This window comes from Molothrus ater, chromosome 37, assembly GCF_012460135.2.
Source record: "Molothrus ater isolate BHLD 08-10-18 breed brown headed cowbird chromosome 37, BPBGC_Mater_1.1, whole genome shotgun sequence".
Lineage (NCBI taxonomy): Eukaryota > Metazoa > Chordata > Aves > Passeriformes > Icteridae > Molothrus > Molothrus ater.
In genome coordinates, this window is record NC_071664.1 from 599,655 (window position 1) to 616,684 (window position 17,030).

Here is a 17,030-nt window from a genome sequence, read left to right on the forward strand (position 1 = left end):
TCCCCGTCCCCATGTCTGTCCCCGTCCCCCAGCGGTACCTGCGGTCTCCAGCCCATGGCCGAGGAGTTCGGCGGCGGCTCCGGGGCGGTTCCCGGGGCCTGGCCGGGGCTGGCGAGCATCCAGGACCCGCTGCGGGCCGGCAGCGGCCACGTCTGCGGCGGGAGCCTGATCGCCCCCGGCTGGCTGCTGACCGCGGCCCGCTGCCTGCCCCGGTGAGCCGGGATAGACCCGGCTGGGACCGGGACAGACCCGGGATGGGCTGGGGTGGGACCGGGATAGACCCGGGATGGGCTGGGACAGACCCGGGATGGGCTGGGATGGGACCGGGATGGGCTGGGATGGGCTGGGATAGACCCGGGATGGGACCGGGATGGGCTGGGATGGGACTGGGATGGGACTGGGACAGACCTGGGATGGGCTGGGATGGGACCGGGATAGACCCGGGATGGGCTGGGATGGGCTGGGATGGGCTGGGATGGGCTGGGATAGACCCGGGATGGGCTGGGATGGGCTGGGATGGGTTGGGATAGAGCCGGGATGGGCTGGGATGGGACCGGGACGGGCTGGGATGGGCCCAGGATAGACCCGGGATGGGACCGGGATGGGCTGGGATGGGCTGGGATGGGCTGGGATGGGCTGGGATGGGACTGGGACAGACCCGGGATGGGCTGGGATGGGACCGGGATGGGCTGGGATGGGCTGGGATGGGACTGGGATAGACCCGGGATGGGACCGGGATGGGCTGGGATGGGACCAGGATGGGCTGGGATGGGCTGGGATAGACCCGGGATGGGACTGGGATGGGCTGGGATGGGCCCAGGATAGAGCCGGGATGGGACTGGGATGGGCTGGGATGGGCTGGGATGGGACCGGGACAGACCCTGCTGGGACCAGGATGGGCTGGGATGGGAGAGGGATGGGCGGGGGTGGGCATGATGTTGGGCTGGGATGGTCCCAGAAAGGGCTGGAATGGGCTGGGATGGGCCCAGGATAGGCTGGGATGGGTCTGGGATAGCCCTGGGATGGGCCAGGATGGGACTGGGATGGATCTGGGATAGGCTGGGATGGGACTGGGGGGCTTTGGGATTATCCAGGGTTGGCTGGGATGGACCCTGGGATGGGCCGGGATGGGCCGGGATGATCTGGAATGGTCCAGGATGGCTCTGGGATGGCCCAGGGATGGTCCTGGGATGATTCGAGATGGCCCCGGGATAACCCTGGGATGGCCCTGGGATGATCCAGGATGGTCCCAGGAGGCTCCAGGAGGTGCCAGGAGGTGCTGGGGGACCCCAGGATGCCCTCAGGAGGCTCTGGGATCCTCTGGGAGGTGCCCGGAGGCTCTGGGATGCTCCAGGATGGCCTCGAGGGGCTTTGGGATGCTCCAGGATGATCTCAGATGGCCCCGGGATGGTCCCGGGATGCTCTGGGATGAACTGGGATGATCTTGGACCCTCCGGGATGATCTGGAATGGCCCCAGGATGGTCCTGGGATGACCTGGGATTGTCTGGGAGGCTCTGGGATGGCCCCAGGATGATCCAGGATAATCTGGGATGATCTGGGGTGGCCCTGGGATGCTCTGGGATGATCTGGAATGGCCCCAGGATGGTCCTGGGATGATCTGGGATTTGCTGGGATGGCCTCAGGGTGACCTTGGGAAGATCTGGGATTATCAGGGATGGTCCGGGATGGCCTCGGGGATGGGTCTCGGATGATCCAGGACAATCTGGGATGGTCTGGGATGGCCCCAGGGGGCTCCGGGATGGGCCTGGGAAGATCTGGGAAAATCTGGGATGGCCTCGGGATGGTCCCGGGATAGCCCCAGGATGATCCGGGATGGTCTCAGGATGGCCCTGGGACGCTCCAGGATGATCTGGGATGGTCTGGGATGGCCCCAGGATGATCCGGGATGGTCTCAGGATGGCCCTGGGACGCTCCGGGATGATCTGGGATGGCCCCAGGATGGTCTCAGAATGGCCCTGGGATGATCCAGGATAATCTGGGATGACCTGGGATGATCTGGGGTGGTCCTGGAAAGCTCCGGGATGGCCTCGGGATGGCCTTGGGAAGCTCTGGGATTATCAGGGATGCTCCAGGATGGCCTTGGGAAGCTCTGGGATTATCAGGGATGCTCCAGGATGGCCTTGGGGAGCTCTGGGATGATCTGGGACAGCCCCGGGACGCTCCACGCTGCCCCCCCCCACTACCCCCGGTGTCCTGGGCGGTCTCAGCTCCCCCTGACGGTGCCCGGTGTCCCCAGGAACGTCAGCGCCTGGCGGGTGGTGCTGGGCGCCGCCGACCTGAGCGACCCCGGGCCCGAGGCGCAGGTGCGGCGGGTGCGGCGGGCGCGGCGCCACCCGGGGCTGGACGTGGCGCTGCTGCAGCTGCAGCCGCCCGCGGAGTGCAGCGACTTCGTGCAGCTGGGCTGCGTCAGCCAGGCCGGGCCGCCGCGGCCGGAGCGCATCGGGCCCTGCTACACCGCGGGGTGGGCACTGCTGCCCGGGACAGGTGAGGGCACCGGGGCGGGGGTGGGCACAGGTGGGCAGTGGGGAGGTGGGATGGGCACAGGGGAGGGCCAAGGGGGGCTGAGGTGGGCATAGGTGAGCGCCAGGTGTGTCTGAGGTGGGCACAGGTGAGCGCCAGGTGTGTCTGAGGTGGGCACAGGTGAGCACCAGGTGTGCCTCTGTGTCAGGTTAAGATCCCATAATGGTCCCAGGTGTGCCCAGGTGCGGGGCAGGTGTGCCCCAGGTGCGCCCCAGGTGTGTCCCAGATGTGCCCCAGGTGTCCCCGGTGTGCCCAGGTGTGCCCAGGTGTGCCCAGGTGCAGTGCAGGTGTGTCCCAGATGTGCCCAGGTGTGCCCAGGTGCAGTGCAGGTGTGCCCAGGTGTGGAGTAGGTGTGCCCCAGGTGTGCCCAGTTGCAGTGCAGGTGTGCCCCAGGTGTGCCCAGGTGTGTCCCAGGTGTGCCCCAGGTGTGCCCAGGGGTGCCAGGGGTGCCAGGTGTGCCCAGGTGTGCCCAGGTGTGCCCAGGGGTGCCAGGGGTGCCAGGTGTGCCCAGATGTGCCCAGGTGTGCCCAGGGGTGCCCAGGTGTGCCCGGTTCGGGCTCTCACGGCCCCGGCCCCGCCCCCAGCCCCGCCCCGGGAGCTGCTGCAGGAGGCGCAGGTGCGGCTGCTCCAGCCCGAGCTCTGCGACGGCGCCGGGACCGCGTCCCCCCCCCAGGTGTGCGCGGAGCACCCGCGGGGCGGCTCCGACACCTGCCAGGTGAGCCCGGCCCCGCCCCCGCCCCCGCCCCGGCCCCGTTCCCGTTCCCATTCCCGCTCCCGTTCCCGCTCCCGTTCCCGTTCCCGTTCCCATTCCCGTTCCCGTTCCCATTCCCGCTCCCGTTCCCGCTCCCGTTCCCGTTCCCGTTCCCGCTCCCGCTCCCGTTCCCGCTCCCGTTCCCGTTCCCGTTCCCGTTCCCGTTCCCGCTCCCGTTCCCGTTCCCGTTCCCATTCCCGTTCCCACTCCCGTTCCCGTTCCCGCTCCCGTTCCCGTTCCCGCTCCCGTTCCCGTTCCCGTTCCTGCTCCCCTTCTCGTTCCCTTCCCCATCCCTGTTCCCGATCTCGATCCCGCTTCTGGTCCCAGTGCCAGTTCCAATCCCAATCCCAATCTCCATCCCAATCCCAATCCTGGTCCTAATCCCAGTCCTGGTCCCGATCCCCATCCCAATCCCGGTGCCAGTTCCAATCCCAATCCCGATCCCGATGTCAGTCCGGGTGCCAATCCCAATCCCAATCCCAATCCTGATTCCGGTCCTAACCCCAGTCCCAGTCCCCATCCCCATCCCCATCCCCATCCCAGTCCACTCTCGATCCTGCTCCCAGTCCCAGTCCCAATCCTGATCCCAGCCCTGATCCCAGTCCTGGTCCTGATCCTGATCCCGATCCCAATCCCAGTCCCGGTCCCAATCCAAATCCCAATCCCAGTTCCAGTCCTGATTCTGGTCCTAATCCCAGTCCTGGTCCCGATCCCCATCCCAATCCCAGACCAATCTTGATCCCACTCCCGGTCCAAATCCCAATCTTGGTGCCAGTCCCAATCCTGGTTCCAATCCCAATCCCAGTCCCAGTGCCAATCCAAATCCCAATCCCGGTCCCCATCCCCATCCTGATCCCAGTCCCGGTGCCAATCTCGATCCCAGTCCCAGTCCCAGTCCCGGTCCCGGTCCCGATCCCAATACCGATCCTGATCTGAATCCCAGCCCCAATCCCGATCCCGTTCCTTTCCTGTTCCCATTCCCCACCCGGGTCCCGGGGCTGCCATCCCGGTCCCAATCCCGGTCCCAGTCCCGATCCCGCCCCCCTTCTGTGTCCCGGGGCTGCCATCCCTGTTCCCCATCCCAATCCTGATCCCAATCCCGGTGCCGATCCCGATCCCCATCCTGATCCTGATGCCAGTCCCAATCTCGATCCCAATCCCCATCCCAGTGTCAATCCTGATCCTGATCCCGTTCCCAACCTCAGTCTCAATCCCGATCCTGATCCCGGCCCCAATCCCAATCCCAATCCCAGTCCTGGTGCCAATCCCAATCCCGGTCCTGATCCCAATCCCAGTCCCAGTCCCAATCCTGCCCTCCTTCTGTGTCCTGGGGCTGCCATCCCAGTCCTGGTCCTGATCCTGATCCCGATCCCATTCCCAACCCCGATCTCCATCCTGATCCTGATCCCATTCCCAATCCCAGTCCCGATCCTGGTTCCAATCCCAACCCCGATCCCAATCCCGATGATCCCAATCCCGATGATCCCAATCCCAATCCCAATCCTGATCCCAATCCCGATCCCAATCCTGATCCCATTCCCGATCCCAATGATCCCGATCCCAATCCTGACCCCGTTCCCGTTCCCGATCCCGTTCCCGATCCCCACCCGTGTCCTGGGGCTGCCCCTCCCCCACTTCCCCTCCCCCCCCCGCCCCCTCCCAGCCCCGGGCGCGGCCCCGCTGCCCCTCCCCCACTGACCCCTATTGCCCTCCCCCATTGCCCTTCCCCCATTTCCCCTCCCCCACTGACCCCCATTGCCCCTCCCCCATTGCCCCTCCCCACATTTCCCCTCCCCCATTGCCCTTCCCCCATTGCCCCTCCCCCATTGCCCTCCCCCATTGCCCCTCCCCCATTGCCCCTCCCCCATTGCCCTCCCCCATTGCCCCTCCCCCATTTCCCCTCCCCCATTGCCCCTCCCCCATTTCCCCATTGCCCTCCCCATTGCCCCTCCCCCATTGCCCCTCCCTATTTCCCCTCCCCCATTGCCCCTCCCCCATTTCCCCTCCCCCATTTCCCCTCCCCATTGCCCCTCCCCCATTTCCCCTCCCCATTTCCCCTCCCCCACTTCCCCTCCCCATTTCCCCTCCCCCTTGCCCCTCCCCCATTTCCCCTCCCCCATTTCCCCTCCCCATTTCCCCTCCCCCCTGACCCTCTCCCCCCTCAGGCTGACCCGGGCTCGCCCCTCGTCTGCCGCTTCCGGGGCTCGGGTCCGTTCTGGCTCCTCGGGGTCACCGCCGGCGGCCGCGGCTGCGTCTTCACCCCGGCCTGGCTCTTCAGCCGCTGGATCCTGCGGCAGCTGGCGACCCCCGAGCCCCGCTCCGAGAGCCCCGGCAGCACCGGGAGCCCCGGCAGCACCGGGAGCCCCGGCAGCGGCGGCGGGAGCGGCCCGGAGCGCGCGGAGCCGGGCGCGGTGCTGATGCGGTTCTTCTCCGTGCTGCGGGAGCTGCTCCGCTTCCTGCGGGACACGGCGGGGGCCTGAGAGCGCCCGGGACACCGGGACACCGGGGCGGGAGTGCCGAGACACCGGGATGGGAGCGACGGGGACACCGGGATGGGAGCGACCGGGACACCGGGATGGGAGCGATGGGGACACCGGGATGGGAGCGACCGGGACACCGGGATGGACACTGCCGGTGTGCCGGGATGGGCGTGCCCGGTGTCCCAGGATGTGAATTCCCTCACGGGATGGAAATTCCCGGTGTCCCGGGATGGGAATTCCCTCACGGGATGGGAATTCCCTCACGGGATGGAAATTCCCGGTGTACCGGGATGTGAATTCCCTCACGGGATGGGCACTCCCCGTGTCCCGGGATGTGAATTCCCTCCCGGATGGAAATTCCCGGTGTACCGGGACGGGAATTCCCTCCCGGATCAGCGCTCCCGGTGTCCCGGGCTGATCCCTCCCGGTGTCCCGGGACAGGAATTCGCCCCCAGGATGGAAATTCCCGGTGTCCCGGGACGGGAATTCCCTCCCGGTTTCCGGGGCCTCGCCCGCTCCGTGCCCATCCCGAGGAGCGGCCCCGCCCCCTCGGCGCTATTTTAAATAAATTCCTGCTCATAAATAAATAAATTTTGCTCATCCCCGTTTTCCTCATTCCCATTTTGCCCATTCCCGTTTTGCCTATCCCCATTTTGCCCTTTCCTGATTTGCTCATCCCTGTTTTTCTCATTCCTGTTTTGCCCATTCCCATTTTGCCCATTCCCGTTTTTCTCATCCTCATTTTGCCCATTCCCATTTTTTCCATTCCCATTTTTTCCATTCCCATTTTGCCCATTCCCATTTTTTCCATTCCCATTTTTTCCCATCCCCATTTTGCTCATCCCTGTTTTTCCCATTCCCGTTTTTCCCATTCCCATTTTTTCCATTCCTGTTTTGTCATTCCCGTTTTGCCTATCCCCATTTTGTCATTTCCATTTTTCTCATCCCTGTTTTTCTCATTCCCATTTTTCCCATTCCCATTTTTTTCCATTCCCGTTTTTCTCATTCCTGTTTTGCTCATTCCTGTTTTTTCCATTCCCGTTTTTCCCATTCCCATTTTGTCATTCCCATTTTGTCATTCCCATTTTGTCATTCCCATTTTTTTCCATTCCCATTTTGTCATTCCCATTTTGTCATTCCCATTTTTTCCCATTCCCATTTTTTCCATTCCCGTTTTGTCATTCCCATTTTGTCATTCCCATTTTTTCCCATCCCCATTTTGCTCATCCCTGTTTTTCCCATTTCCGTTTTTCCCATTCCCATTTTTTCCATTCCTGTTTTGTCATTCCCATTTTGTCATTTCCATTTTTCTCATCCCCGTTTTTCTCATTCCCATTTTTCCCATTCCCATTTTTTTCCATTCCCGTTTTTCTCGTTCCTGTTTTGCTCATTCCCATTTTTTTCCATTCCCGTTTTTCTCATTCCCATTTTTCCCATTCCCATTTTTTTCCATTCCCGTTTTTCCCATTCCCATTTTTCTCATCCCCATTTTGCTCATTCTCATTTTTCCCATTCCTGTTTTGTCATTCCTGTTTTCCCCATCCCCATTTTCCCCATTCCCGTTTTCCTCATCCCCATTTTCCTCATTCCTGTTTTGCCCATTCCCAGTTTGTTCATTCCCATTTTGCCCTTTCCTGATTTGCCCATCCCTGTTTTCCTCATTCCCATTTTTTCCATTCCCGTTTTTCCCATTCCCGTTTTTCCATTTCCCATTTTTCCCATTCCCATTTTGTCATTTCCATTTTCCCATTCCCGTTTTTCCCATTTCCATTTTTCCCATTCCCATTTTTCCCATTCCCATTTTTCTCATCCCCATTTTCCTCATTCCTGTTTTGCCCATTCCCATTTTGCCCATTCCTGATTTGCTCATCCCTGTTTTCCTCATTCCCATTTTTCCCATTCCTGTTTTTCCATTTCCCATTTTTCCCATTCCCATTTTGTCATTTCTATTTTCCCATTCCTGTTTTTCCCATTCCCGTTTTTCCCATTTCCATTTTTCCCATTCCCGTTTTGCTCATCCCCATTTTTCCCATTCCAGTTTTTTCCATTCCCGTTTTTCCCATTCCCAATTTTTCTCTGCCCTGTTCCCATCCCGGGACAGGTGAGGCCTCACCTGAGGGGGGAGGGGCTTGGGAAGGGGGGTGGGGACACGAGGGTGGGGACACTGGGCTGGGGGTGACCCCCCCAAAATCCATCAGGAGCCACTGGGGGGTCCCCAAATGTCACTGGGAGGGTCCCAAATGTCAGTGGGAGGGGCCTCAAATGTCACTGGGGGGGGTCTCAGGGGTCACTATAAGGGGTCAGGGGTCACTGGGGGTCCCCAAATGTCACTGGGAGGTGCCCAAGGGGAACTGGGAGGGGTTTTAGGGGGCACTGAGGGTCCTCAAAGGTCACTGGGAGGTCCCAGGGGTCACTGGGGTGTCCCTAAAAGTGACTGGGAGGGGTCCGGGGTCACTGGGAGGTCCCCAAGGGGCACTGGGAGGTCCCCAAGGGGTCACGGGGGGGTTCGGGGGTGATGGGGAGGTCTCCAAGGGTCACTGGGAGGTTCCCACGTGTCGATGGGATGTCCCCAAAAATGTCACTGGGACATCACCAGGGGTCACTGGGGAGTCCCAGAGGGGACGGAGAGGTCCCCAAGTGTCACTGGGAGGTCTGCAAAGGTCATTGGGGGGTCCCCAAGGGGCACTGGGAGGTCCCCAGAGGTCACTGGGAAGGGTCAGGGGTCACTGGGGTCTCAGGGTAATAAAGCCTCTTATTTGGCCTTATCATAATGCAGAGCACTAGGGCTCAGGAGCTCAGTCCCTGGGTAGGGACCGGGTGCCCGAAGCTCGCTCGCTCATGCCAAGACCGCAGGGCTACCATCTAGCAAGCATGGTGATTATCAGCTCTATAGTGATTGCAAGCTCTCAGGATTTCAGCTCTGCTTGCTAGGTAGTGGTGCCCTGGGCTTGAGGCTGCAGCAGACGGAGAGAGAGGAGAAGGAGAAGGCGCAGGCTGTTCCACGAAGATGGCTTTATTTGGGGAGGTCCGTGAAGGGTCTCTGCTCTTCTTCTTTCTCTCCTAATGGGGTACAGTATGCTTCTTTTATAGGGTTGGAAAGGATCCAAGCTTGACCAATGGGTAAGGGGTTAACATGACATTGCCTTATAGGGTTACAGAGGTAGGTTAAGGGGTGGAGGACAAGAAAACAGGAATTTTCTTTTGCTGTTTCAGCATTCCTATTGTTCATATCCTCCATGGTGCTTTTCCTAAATCTATGGGGTTTACTACAACTCCACTTTCTGTTTTTACAAAAAAGGCATTCGCTATAGTTCTTTTGAAACAGTGAACAAGGCACGAGAACATAGCTAACACAATAACAACTACAAGGAGAATCAACAACATTCCCTTAATCAAGGATGCAGCCCATCCTGTTAATCCCCATTGCCCAAAAAGTTCATTGACCCAGTCTGGGATTCTTTCTACTTTCAAGTCCTTCACGAGATCTTTCAGTTTCTGGATGTTCGCATGGATGGATTCCGAGCGTGAAGAGAGGTTGAAGCAGCACATCCCTTCGAAGTCTTCACAGCCGTGCCCATGGGCAAGCAGCAGGAAGTCGATTGCTGCTCGATTTTGGAGCGAAGCCTGTCTTGTGGTTTCTTCTTCCTTTAAGAGATCACTCAAGGCTGCAGATGTAGCGTTAGCTTGTTTACTGAGCCAGCACCCAAGGTGATTGATTTCACCGAGGGCTTTAGCTGCAGCTACCCAGGGTAAGAACAGGGAGACAGCAATCTTTTTTGGTTTGTTCCAATCGTATAATTTAGGATCACAATTTTCATCAAATTCAGTGTAGGACCTTTTTTGTCGTTTTGATTCGCTTTCTTTTTTCCAATTATGTAACAGGGTGATGTTTGGTGTAAGGGTAGAAAGTTTTCCAAGGGTACAGGGACCTCCCTGGAGTCGGGAGGGGATCCCAGCCCATACTCTGTCACCACAGATGAGAAACATTCCCTTGGGTAATACTTTGGGATGGAGAGAGGACACAGAAATCACACGAGCCGTGTAATTGCACCAATCGTGAGAGTTATAGGCTTTGTTAATTGGTGATATCTCTTTTCGATATGTGTTTTTGTTCTGGTCAGTTTCTGGCCAATTGTTTTTTGGACGTCTAAAGTAAAATTTGACGCAGTATGTGGCCTTGGAGGACCCCAACAGATCTAATTCTTGGGGTTCCTCTCGAGCATCTGGCAGAATTTTTGTCCACTCGTCTCAAGTATCAACCACATTGGGTCTCTTACCTGTGGTGCGGAGAATCTCTGAGTTATAGACAGGCCAGTCATCTGCTACAAAGGGAATTCCTACTAGACATGTGGAAAGTGGGTTATCAATGCTTCCCATGGACAAGCACATGTTGTCCTGTTTTAATGTTTTTGCTAAGGTTACCCAAACATTATGGCTAGGCTGTGGGCTAATCCAGCCGAAGGCATGCGGTACGGTGAAGAACATCCAGGCAGCAATGAGGACAGCAGCAACGGAGATATTTTTCATCTTTGGGCAGGAATAGGGCTTCTGATAGGGAATATAAGCAGAATTTGTTATCTTTATGATGAGAGGGTTTTCTGCCTTGTTCTTTTCTTGTTCCCCTCCTCCCCCCCTTTTTCTTTTAATTTCTAAGCTACACTATGGGAGGAGTGGGTAGAGGGTTAAGGGGTTTTAAAAGATTAGGGAGGGGGAATAACGGTGTTTCTTTTTTTTTTTTTTTCTTTTTTCTTTCTTTAAATACAAAAAAAAACCAGTGTAACAACATATAGTTCAGAGAACACTTTTGTGTTAAGGCTATCTATGGTCTGATGCAGCAGACTGTTGTTTAGCTTTTCAGTTTTGTCTGCTGTCTTGTAATGGGGTGGTCTGTTCTTGTGTTTGTGGGTATTCGGCGACGTCTTCGTCTCCAGGCAGAGCTGGTTTGGTTTTGAGGTGTCTTGTGTTTGCCTCTGGAGCGTTCTTGTTCCCGTTTGCAGGAGTAGTGTTCTCAGTGCCTAGGTATGGCTTTATGTTTTTTCCGGGGTACCACCTCGGACCGGATGGTAGTAGCACGCACGCATATCCTCTACCCCAGGTAATCAACTGGTGAGGCCCAGAAATTTGGTGTGTTTCAGGGTCCTTCACGAGCACAGGTGGTTTCTCAGTGAGCTTTGCTTGGGTGGTATTTGCAAAGTGGCGAAGTATTGGTGGGTCAGGCTCTGATGCTGTACAGTTCAGGAAGTTGATGACGTAGAGAGCCTTGCAAAGTCTTTCCACTGGAGATGTGATTCTCATGTCTCTGTTCTGTTGATCAAGGACTCTTTTGAGGGTTTGATGTGTCCTTTCCACGATGGATTGTCCTGTGGGGTTTACAGGTATGCCGGTCTTGTGTGCTATTCCCCATTCACTGAAGAACTCCTTTAACTTGCGGGAAGTGTAGGCTGGTCCATTATCTGTTTTAATCTCTTTTGGTACACCCAGGGCGGCAAAAGCAAAGAGAAAGTGTTTTATTGTGTGCATGGTATTTTCTCCTGCATGTGATGATGCAAATACTGCTCCTGAAAACGTGTCGACCGATACATGCACGTATTTTGATCTTCCAAAAGGTGCGAAGTGAGTTACATCTGTCTGCCACAGCTGGCAGCTATTCAGACCTCGGGGATTGACTCCCATCCCCATGGATGGTATCTGATAGTTCTGACAGTTCGGACACGTAGCCACGATAGCCTTTGCCTGATCCTTTGAGAGCTTAAACATTCTCATAAGGGCAGGTATATTTTGATGAAAAAACGCGTGTGACAACTTTGCCTGGGCAAAGATGTTAGGAACATTAGCAGTTTCTGCTGCCATTGCTAATGCATCCGCTTTTCTGTTGCCTTCTGCAACAAAACCTGGGAGGTCTGTGTGTGACCTCACATGCATTATATGGTAAGGTTGCTTTCTGTGGGAGATTAGGGATATTAATTTAGAGAGCAGTTGGTACAACTTTGGATTAGAGACCTCTTTGAGAAGAGCATGTTCTGCTCTCATCGCTATCCCAGCGACATAAGCTGAATCTGTAACCAGATTGAAAGGCTCGTTTTCAAACTTTTCAAAGGCTCTGACAACGGCTGCTAATTCTGCGATCTGTGGAGATCCCTCCACTATTTGTATGTCAGAGTGCCAATCTTGTGTTTGGGGGTCTCTCCATGTAACCACCGACTTGTGGGAAGACCCTGAGCCATCTGTAAAGAGTGTTAGAGCCTTGAGAGGTTTTCTACTTTGGATTTGTTTTGGAATCAAATGGAAGGTTACATCAGGGTTAAAAAGTTTGTGTTTTGGGATCTTAACTGAAATTTGGCCCGTGTAGCTATCCAGGGCAAACTGGAGGCTTTCATTGGTCTGGATCAAATCCTCAAAGTCTGTAAGAGTTATTGGTAAGTATATGCATTCGAACTCACAACCTGAAAGAGATCGAAGGCGAGTCCTTGCCTTTTTTATTAAATGTGCTATGACCTCCTGGTAGGTGGTAAGTGTCTTTGTGGGCTGGCTATTTGTAAAGATCCATTCCAGTATCAACAAAGGGTCTCGAAGCTGTGAGTCCCATTGGAATATCAGTCCATGGAATCGAGGTGCTTTTCCCAGGATGATGAACTTGAAAGGCAGACTGGGCTCGAAGCGATGGGCTTTGCATGAAGACAGGGCTTCCTGGACTTTAGTGATGGCACCTCTGGCTTCTTCTGTGAGAGTGCAGGGAGAGTCCAGGTCCTTAGGTCCGCAAAGAAGGTTGAACAAGGGAGCAAGGTCCTCTGTTGTAATTCCTAGCAGTGGACGTACCCAGTTGATGGATCCACACAGGCTGTGTAAGTCCCTGAGGGTTTTTGGGTCGTCATTTATGGTGAGCTGCTGAGGTACGATGGTCCTTTCCCGGATCTGGACTCCAAAGTAAGTCCATGGCTTGGTGTACTGGATTTTATCCTCACAAATCTCCATTCCTGCCTTTTCTATGGTTTCAATAGTCTTTTTAACTGTATTGTCCAAGTAAGCTTTGTCTGAAGCACACACCAGGATGTCATCCATGTAGTGATGGATGATAGCATCGGGGAATGATTTCCGAATGGGAGACAGGATGTGAGCCACGTACCACTGGCAAATAGTGGGGCTGTTTTTTAGTCCTTGAGGAAGATAACGCCAATGATATCTTTTGAGCGGGGCCTCCTTGTTAAGAGAGGGAACGGAAAAAGCAAACCGTGGAGCATCCTCAGGGTGCAGAGGAATGCTGAAGAAACAGTCCTTAATGTCTATGATAGCAAGTATCCAGTCTCTAGGCAGCATCGATGGGGAGGGCAGGCCAGGCTGGAGGGGGCCCATGTCCTCGATGGCCTCGTTGATTCTGCGAAGGTCGTGGAGGAGCCTCCACCTGTTTGTCCCAGGCTTTGGTAGAACGAAGACTGGAGAGTTCCAAGGGCTGTTGGACTCCACTATGTGGCCTTTTGCGAGCTGTTCTTCCACGAGGGTGTTTAGGGCGCGCAGTTTGACTTTATTGAGGGGCCACTGTTCAATCCAGAGTGGCTTGTGACTTTTCCAGGTGAGACGAGGTGTTTCTGGCAGCGCGCTTACTTCAGTGACCCCAATTAGAAATCCTGAGTGGGAATATGTAGAGAAGCTCCCCACTGGGATAGAACGTCTCTGCCCCAAAGGGTGATGGGGGCCCTTACCACAAATGGACGAATGGTTGCCAGCTTGCCTTCAGGCCCTTCCACAAGGATGTTGTTCTTGCTTCTCATGGACACTGTGGCTCCACCAATCCCTGAAATCATGCCTGCAACAGGTTGTAGATCCCAGTGTGCTGGCCATTCTGAGCGGGCGATGATGGTCACATCAGCACCGGTGTCCAGCATCCCTGGTAGGTGGGTCTTCTCGCCTTTGCAGGTGAGGCCGCACTCGATGGTAGGCTTGGATGGTCCCACAACTTGTGCCCACATAGCTGTAGGGTTGAGAGGAATCTGTTCCCTGTGATCCTTTGGGAGTAAAAAGGCTTGTGCTATTGGAGTTCCCTTTGAAAGAAAAAATGGTGAGTCTATGCAGCATACCTGGACGAGAATCTCTTGTCCTGGCTGCACTGTCAGCACTTCTGGAACAACGAAGATCTCCTTTGGGCTATTAAGAGAGTCACCTATAATTAAAATATGCGAAGGACCACCTTTTGGCCCATATTTGCCTGTGGGAACACGGTGAACATTCTCATTATTAAAGTCAATGGACAAAGCAGTTACCAGTTGACGGCAGGTTCCCATCTGGGTTGCCCCGTGGGTTGGATCCTCTTCTTGTGGTCCGGAACATCCTGGGCTGGTGCGGGGTTGGGTCTGGGTGGCCTTTGATTTGTTGTCAGCGCCCGGGGCTCGACCGGGCGGGGCAAGAAGTTTCCCGAATGCTGCTGGTAGCGCTGCTGATTCTGGGGTCTTTGGTAATTGTTACGGTGGTATCGGGGGTGTGATCTCTCTGGGCAGTCCTTTATATAATGTCCAAGATCTCCACAGTGATAGCATTTAGGTTGGTCTTTAGAAGCTATTACTGTATATGCACCAGAAACTCCTTCAGCAATACCTTTAGCAACTGCTTGGGCCACTGTATTTTCCGTGGACGTGTGACGTGTACAGCATTCCAGCATTTGCTCTATGGTGGGGTCTGTATCCATGGGTAGAGACCTCAAAATGGCTTTGCATTTTTCATTAGAGTTACACAAGGCAAGTTTACATAAGAGTTCCTTCTTTGCCTCTGTGCTCTCGATCTGTTTCTCCAAAGCATCTCTAAGTCTGTCCACAAATTTGATAAAACTTTCATCTGTCCCTTGTTTAATAGCAGAAAAATGCATTGTTGGCATTGACTCATCATGCACGAGAAGTAAAGAGGTTTTTGCTGCAAGAGCGATGTCCTGCAGTGCCTCTTTATTCAAGGTTTCCAATTGGTCTGCTGGTTTCTGTAAGTCACCTTCACCAGCTAGTTGGGCTACTGTAAAATTCGTCTTATTAGCATCCGCAGAATATGAATCTGATAGCGTTTTTAAATGTCTTTTCCAATGCCTGTCCCATAACAAATATTCTGCTGGGGACAGGAGGCAGTGTGAAATATTTTTTACATCGTGGGGAAGTAAGACATGTGCTGAGAACATGGCTTCTAGGAAATTTCTAAAAATATGTGAGCTTCGCCCATGTTCTTTGGCTATATTTCTTAATTGCACTAGTTCCTTATTGGAGTTAGCTTTCCACGTCTTTATAGCGGACTCGCCACCATTCCGTCCTTGCTTATATTCTACTGGGAAAGCATTAATCTTCTGTGCCAGCTCCCAGTCTCCAGCCTTTGTCGCTTCTACTTTAATACGAGCCCATGGATCCGTGTGGATCGTATCAGAATCAGATTCACTGCAAGAGCTCTGGTCCTCTGAGGAGGACTGAGGGAGGGTTGCTATCCGTGACTTGCGCTTTTTTCGTTTAGAAGCGTTTTTCAAAGGTTTCAATGGCTGGGGGGGGAGACATGGCATGACCTGGCCGGGGGGAGGTGCCACTGGAGCTGGGATGGCAGCACAGCACACACAGGACCGGGTGGGGGGGGGTAGCACCGTGGGGGGTGTCTGGGACTGCGCTTGTGCGAGGTCCCCCTGCTGTGGCAGGCAGGGAGCAGGGGGAGGGGGTGGAGATGGACACGGGCTCGGGAGCGGCGGGGGTGAGGCTCGGGGAGCCCGCGGGAGGGGCCGGGCTGGTCGGAGCCGGGGCGGGGGGAGTGGGGGCGGTGGGCGCGGCGGCGGGAGGGATGGTGGGGGACATCAGCGCAGGGGTGGGGGGGTACACAGCAGCGGGGGGAAGAGCCGACGCAGGGGTGGAGGGGGCGGCAGAGGCAGGAAAAGGGACCCCCGGGACCGGAAGCAAGGAGGAAGCCGAGCCAGGGGTAGGGGGGATGTGTGGAGTTACAGATAAGATAGGATTCGCGGAGTTGGGCAGCGCAGGTCCTGCAGGAGTGGAGGATGTGGCGGGGGGAACTGGGGTGGGCAGCGTAACCTCTGCTTTAGGAGTAACGGAGGCGAGAGGGACTTTAGGACCAAAGGGGTGGTGTGAGATATGCAAGTGACATTCCTCTGAGTCCTTATCGATCTTGTTACTATTTGAAGAGGAAGTATCTGTTAAGCCCTGCAAGATTTTTTCTCTGTTAAATCTTTCAACGGTTTTAGTTATTATATGGAATAAAGGCAAATAGTTAGTTACAGAGAAATCCTGGTTTGTTTGGGAGATATATATTGTGTTCCCGATCATATCCCAAAACGAATTTTCAATGACTGCTTTCTTATCAGTATCAGGGTATTGCGAAATAATCCAAGTTACAAATTTTTTAAGATTAGTTTTTGAGAGCTTGCCTTTAGAAAAGGAGAAGTTGTTAGCAGATAAGATTTCTAAAATAGTTGAATATATCTCTCTCTCGGTTTTACTTAGTTTTAAAGTACTAAAAATTTTACCCATGTTAATGGTTAGCCCTTCCAGCAGAAAAAACGTGAAAAAAAAAAGAAAAAAAACCCGAAAAAAAAAGTTTTAGAGCCCCAAAGTTATGCGCGCAATATTAGCTAATACTTACAATTCCTGGGGTCCAAGATCTGTGGAAGGGGTCTGCTGCGTCAGTTCTCCTCGGAACTTTCTGTCGTTCAGATGTAAGTTTTGAGTGTCGAACTGACCCTCCTGGGGAAAGGATTTTCTAAAACGAAAAGTCCCTTCACAGAAGGAGCGGCTTCCCGAACAGGCAATCACAGAAAACCCCAGGGGGGCTTCGTTGCTCAACCGACGGATATCGCCTCTGGGGGGGTCCAAATCCGAAGTAGTTGGGCTGCCACTTTAATAAAGCCTCTTATTTGGCCTTATCATAATGCAGAGCACTAGGGCTCAGGAGCTCAGTCCCTGGGTAGGGACCGGGTGCCCGAAGCTCGCTCGCTCATGCCAAGACCGCAGGGCTACCATCTAGCAAGCATGGTGATTATCAGCTCTATAGTGATTGCAAGCTCTCAGGATTTCAGCTCTGCTTGCAAGGTAGTGGTGCCCTGGGCTGGAGGCTGCAGCAGACGGAGAGAGAGGAGAAGGAGAAGGCGCAGGCTGTTCCACGAAGATGGCTTTATTTGGGGAGGTCCGTGAAGGGTCTCTGCTCTTCTTCTTTCTCTCCTAATGGGGTACAGTATGCTTCTTTTATAGGGTTGGAAAGGATCCAAGCTTGACCAATGGGTAAGGGGTTAACATGACAT

At 54.9% G+C, this 17,030-nt stretch overlaps 1 protein-coding gene across 1 annotated transcript; it reads left to right on the top strand.

Moving 5' to 3' along the window:
- On the top strand, nucleotides 1-5,793 carry LOC118700812 (acrosin-like; the record flags this gene model as incomplete). The annotated part of the gene is made up of 4 exons (XM_036405389.2): nucleotides 1-212; nucleotides 2,259-2,506; nucleotides 3,127-3,257; nucleotides 5,459-5,793. Coding segments are annotated over 4 exons (906 nt in total), but the record flags the coding sequence as incomplete, so codon positions are not given.
- Between the last annotated feature and the right edge of the window lie 11,237 nt (nucleotides 5,794-17,030).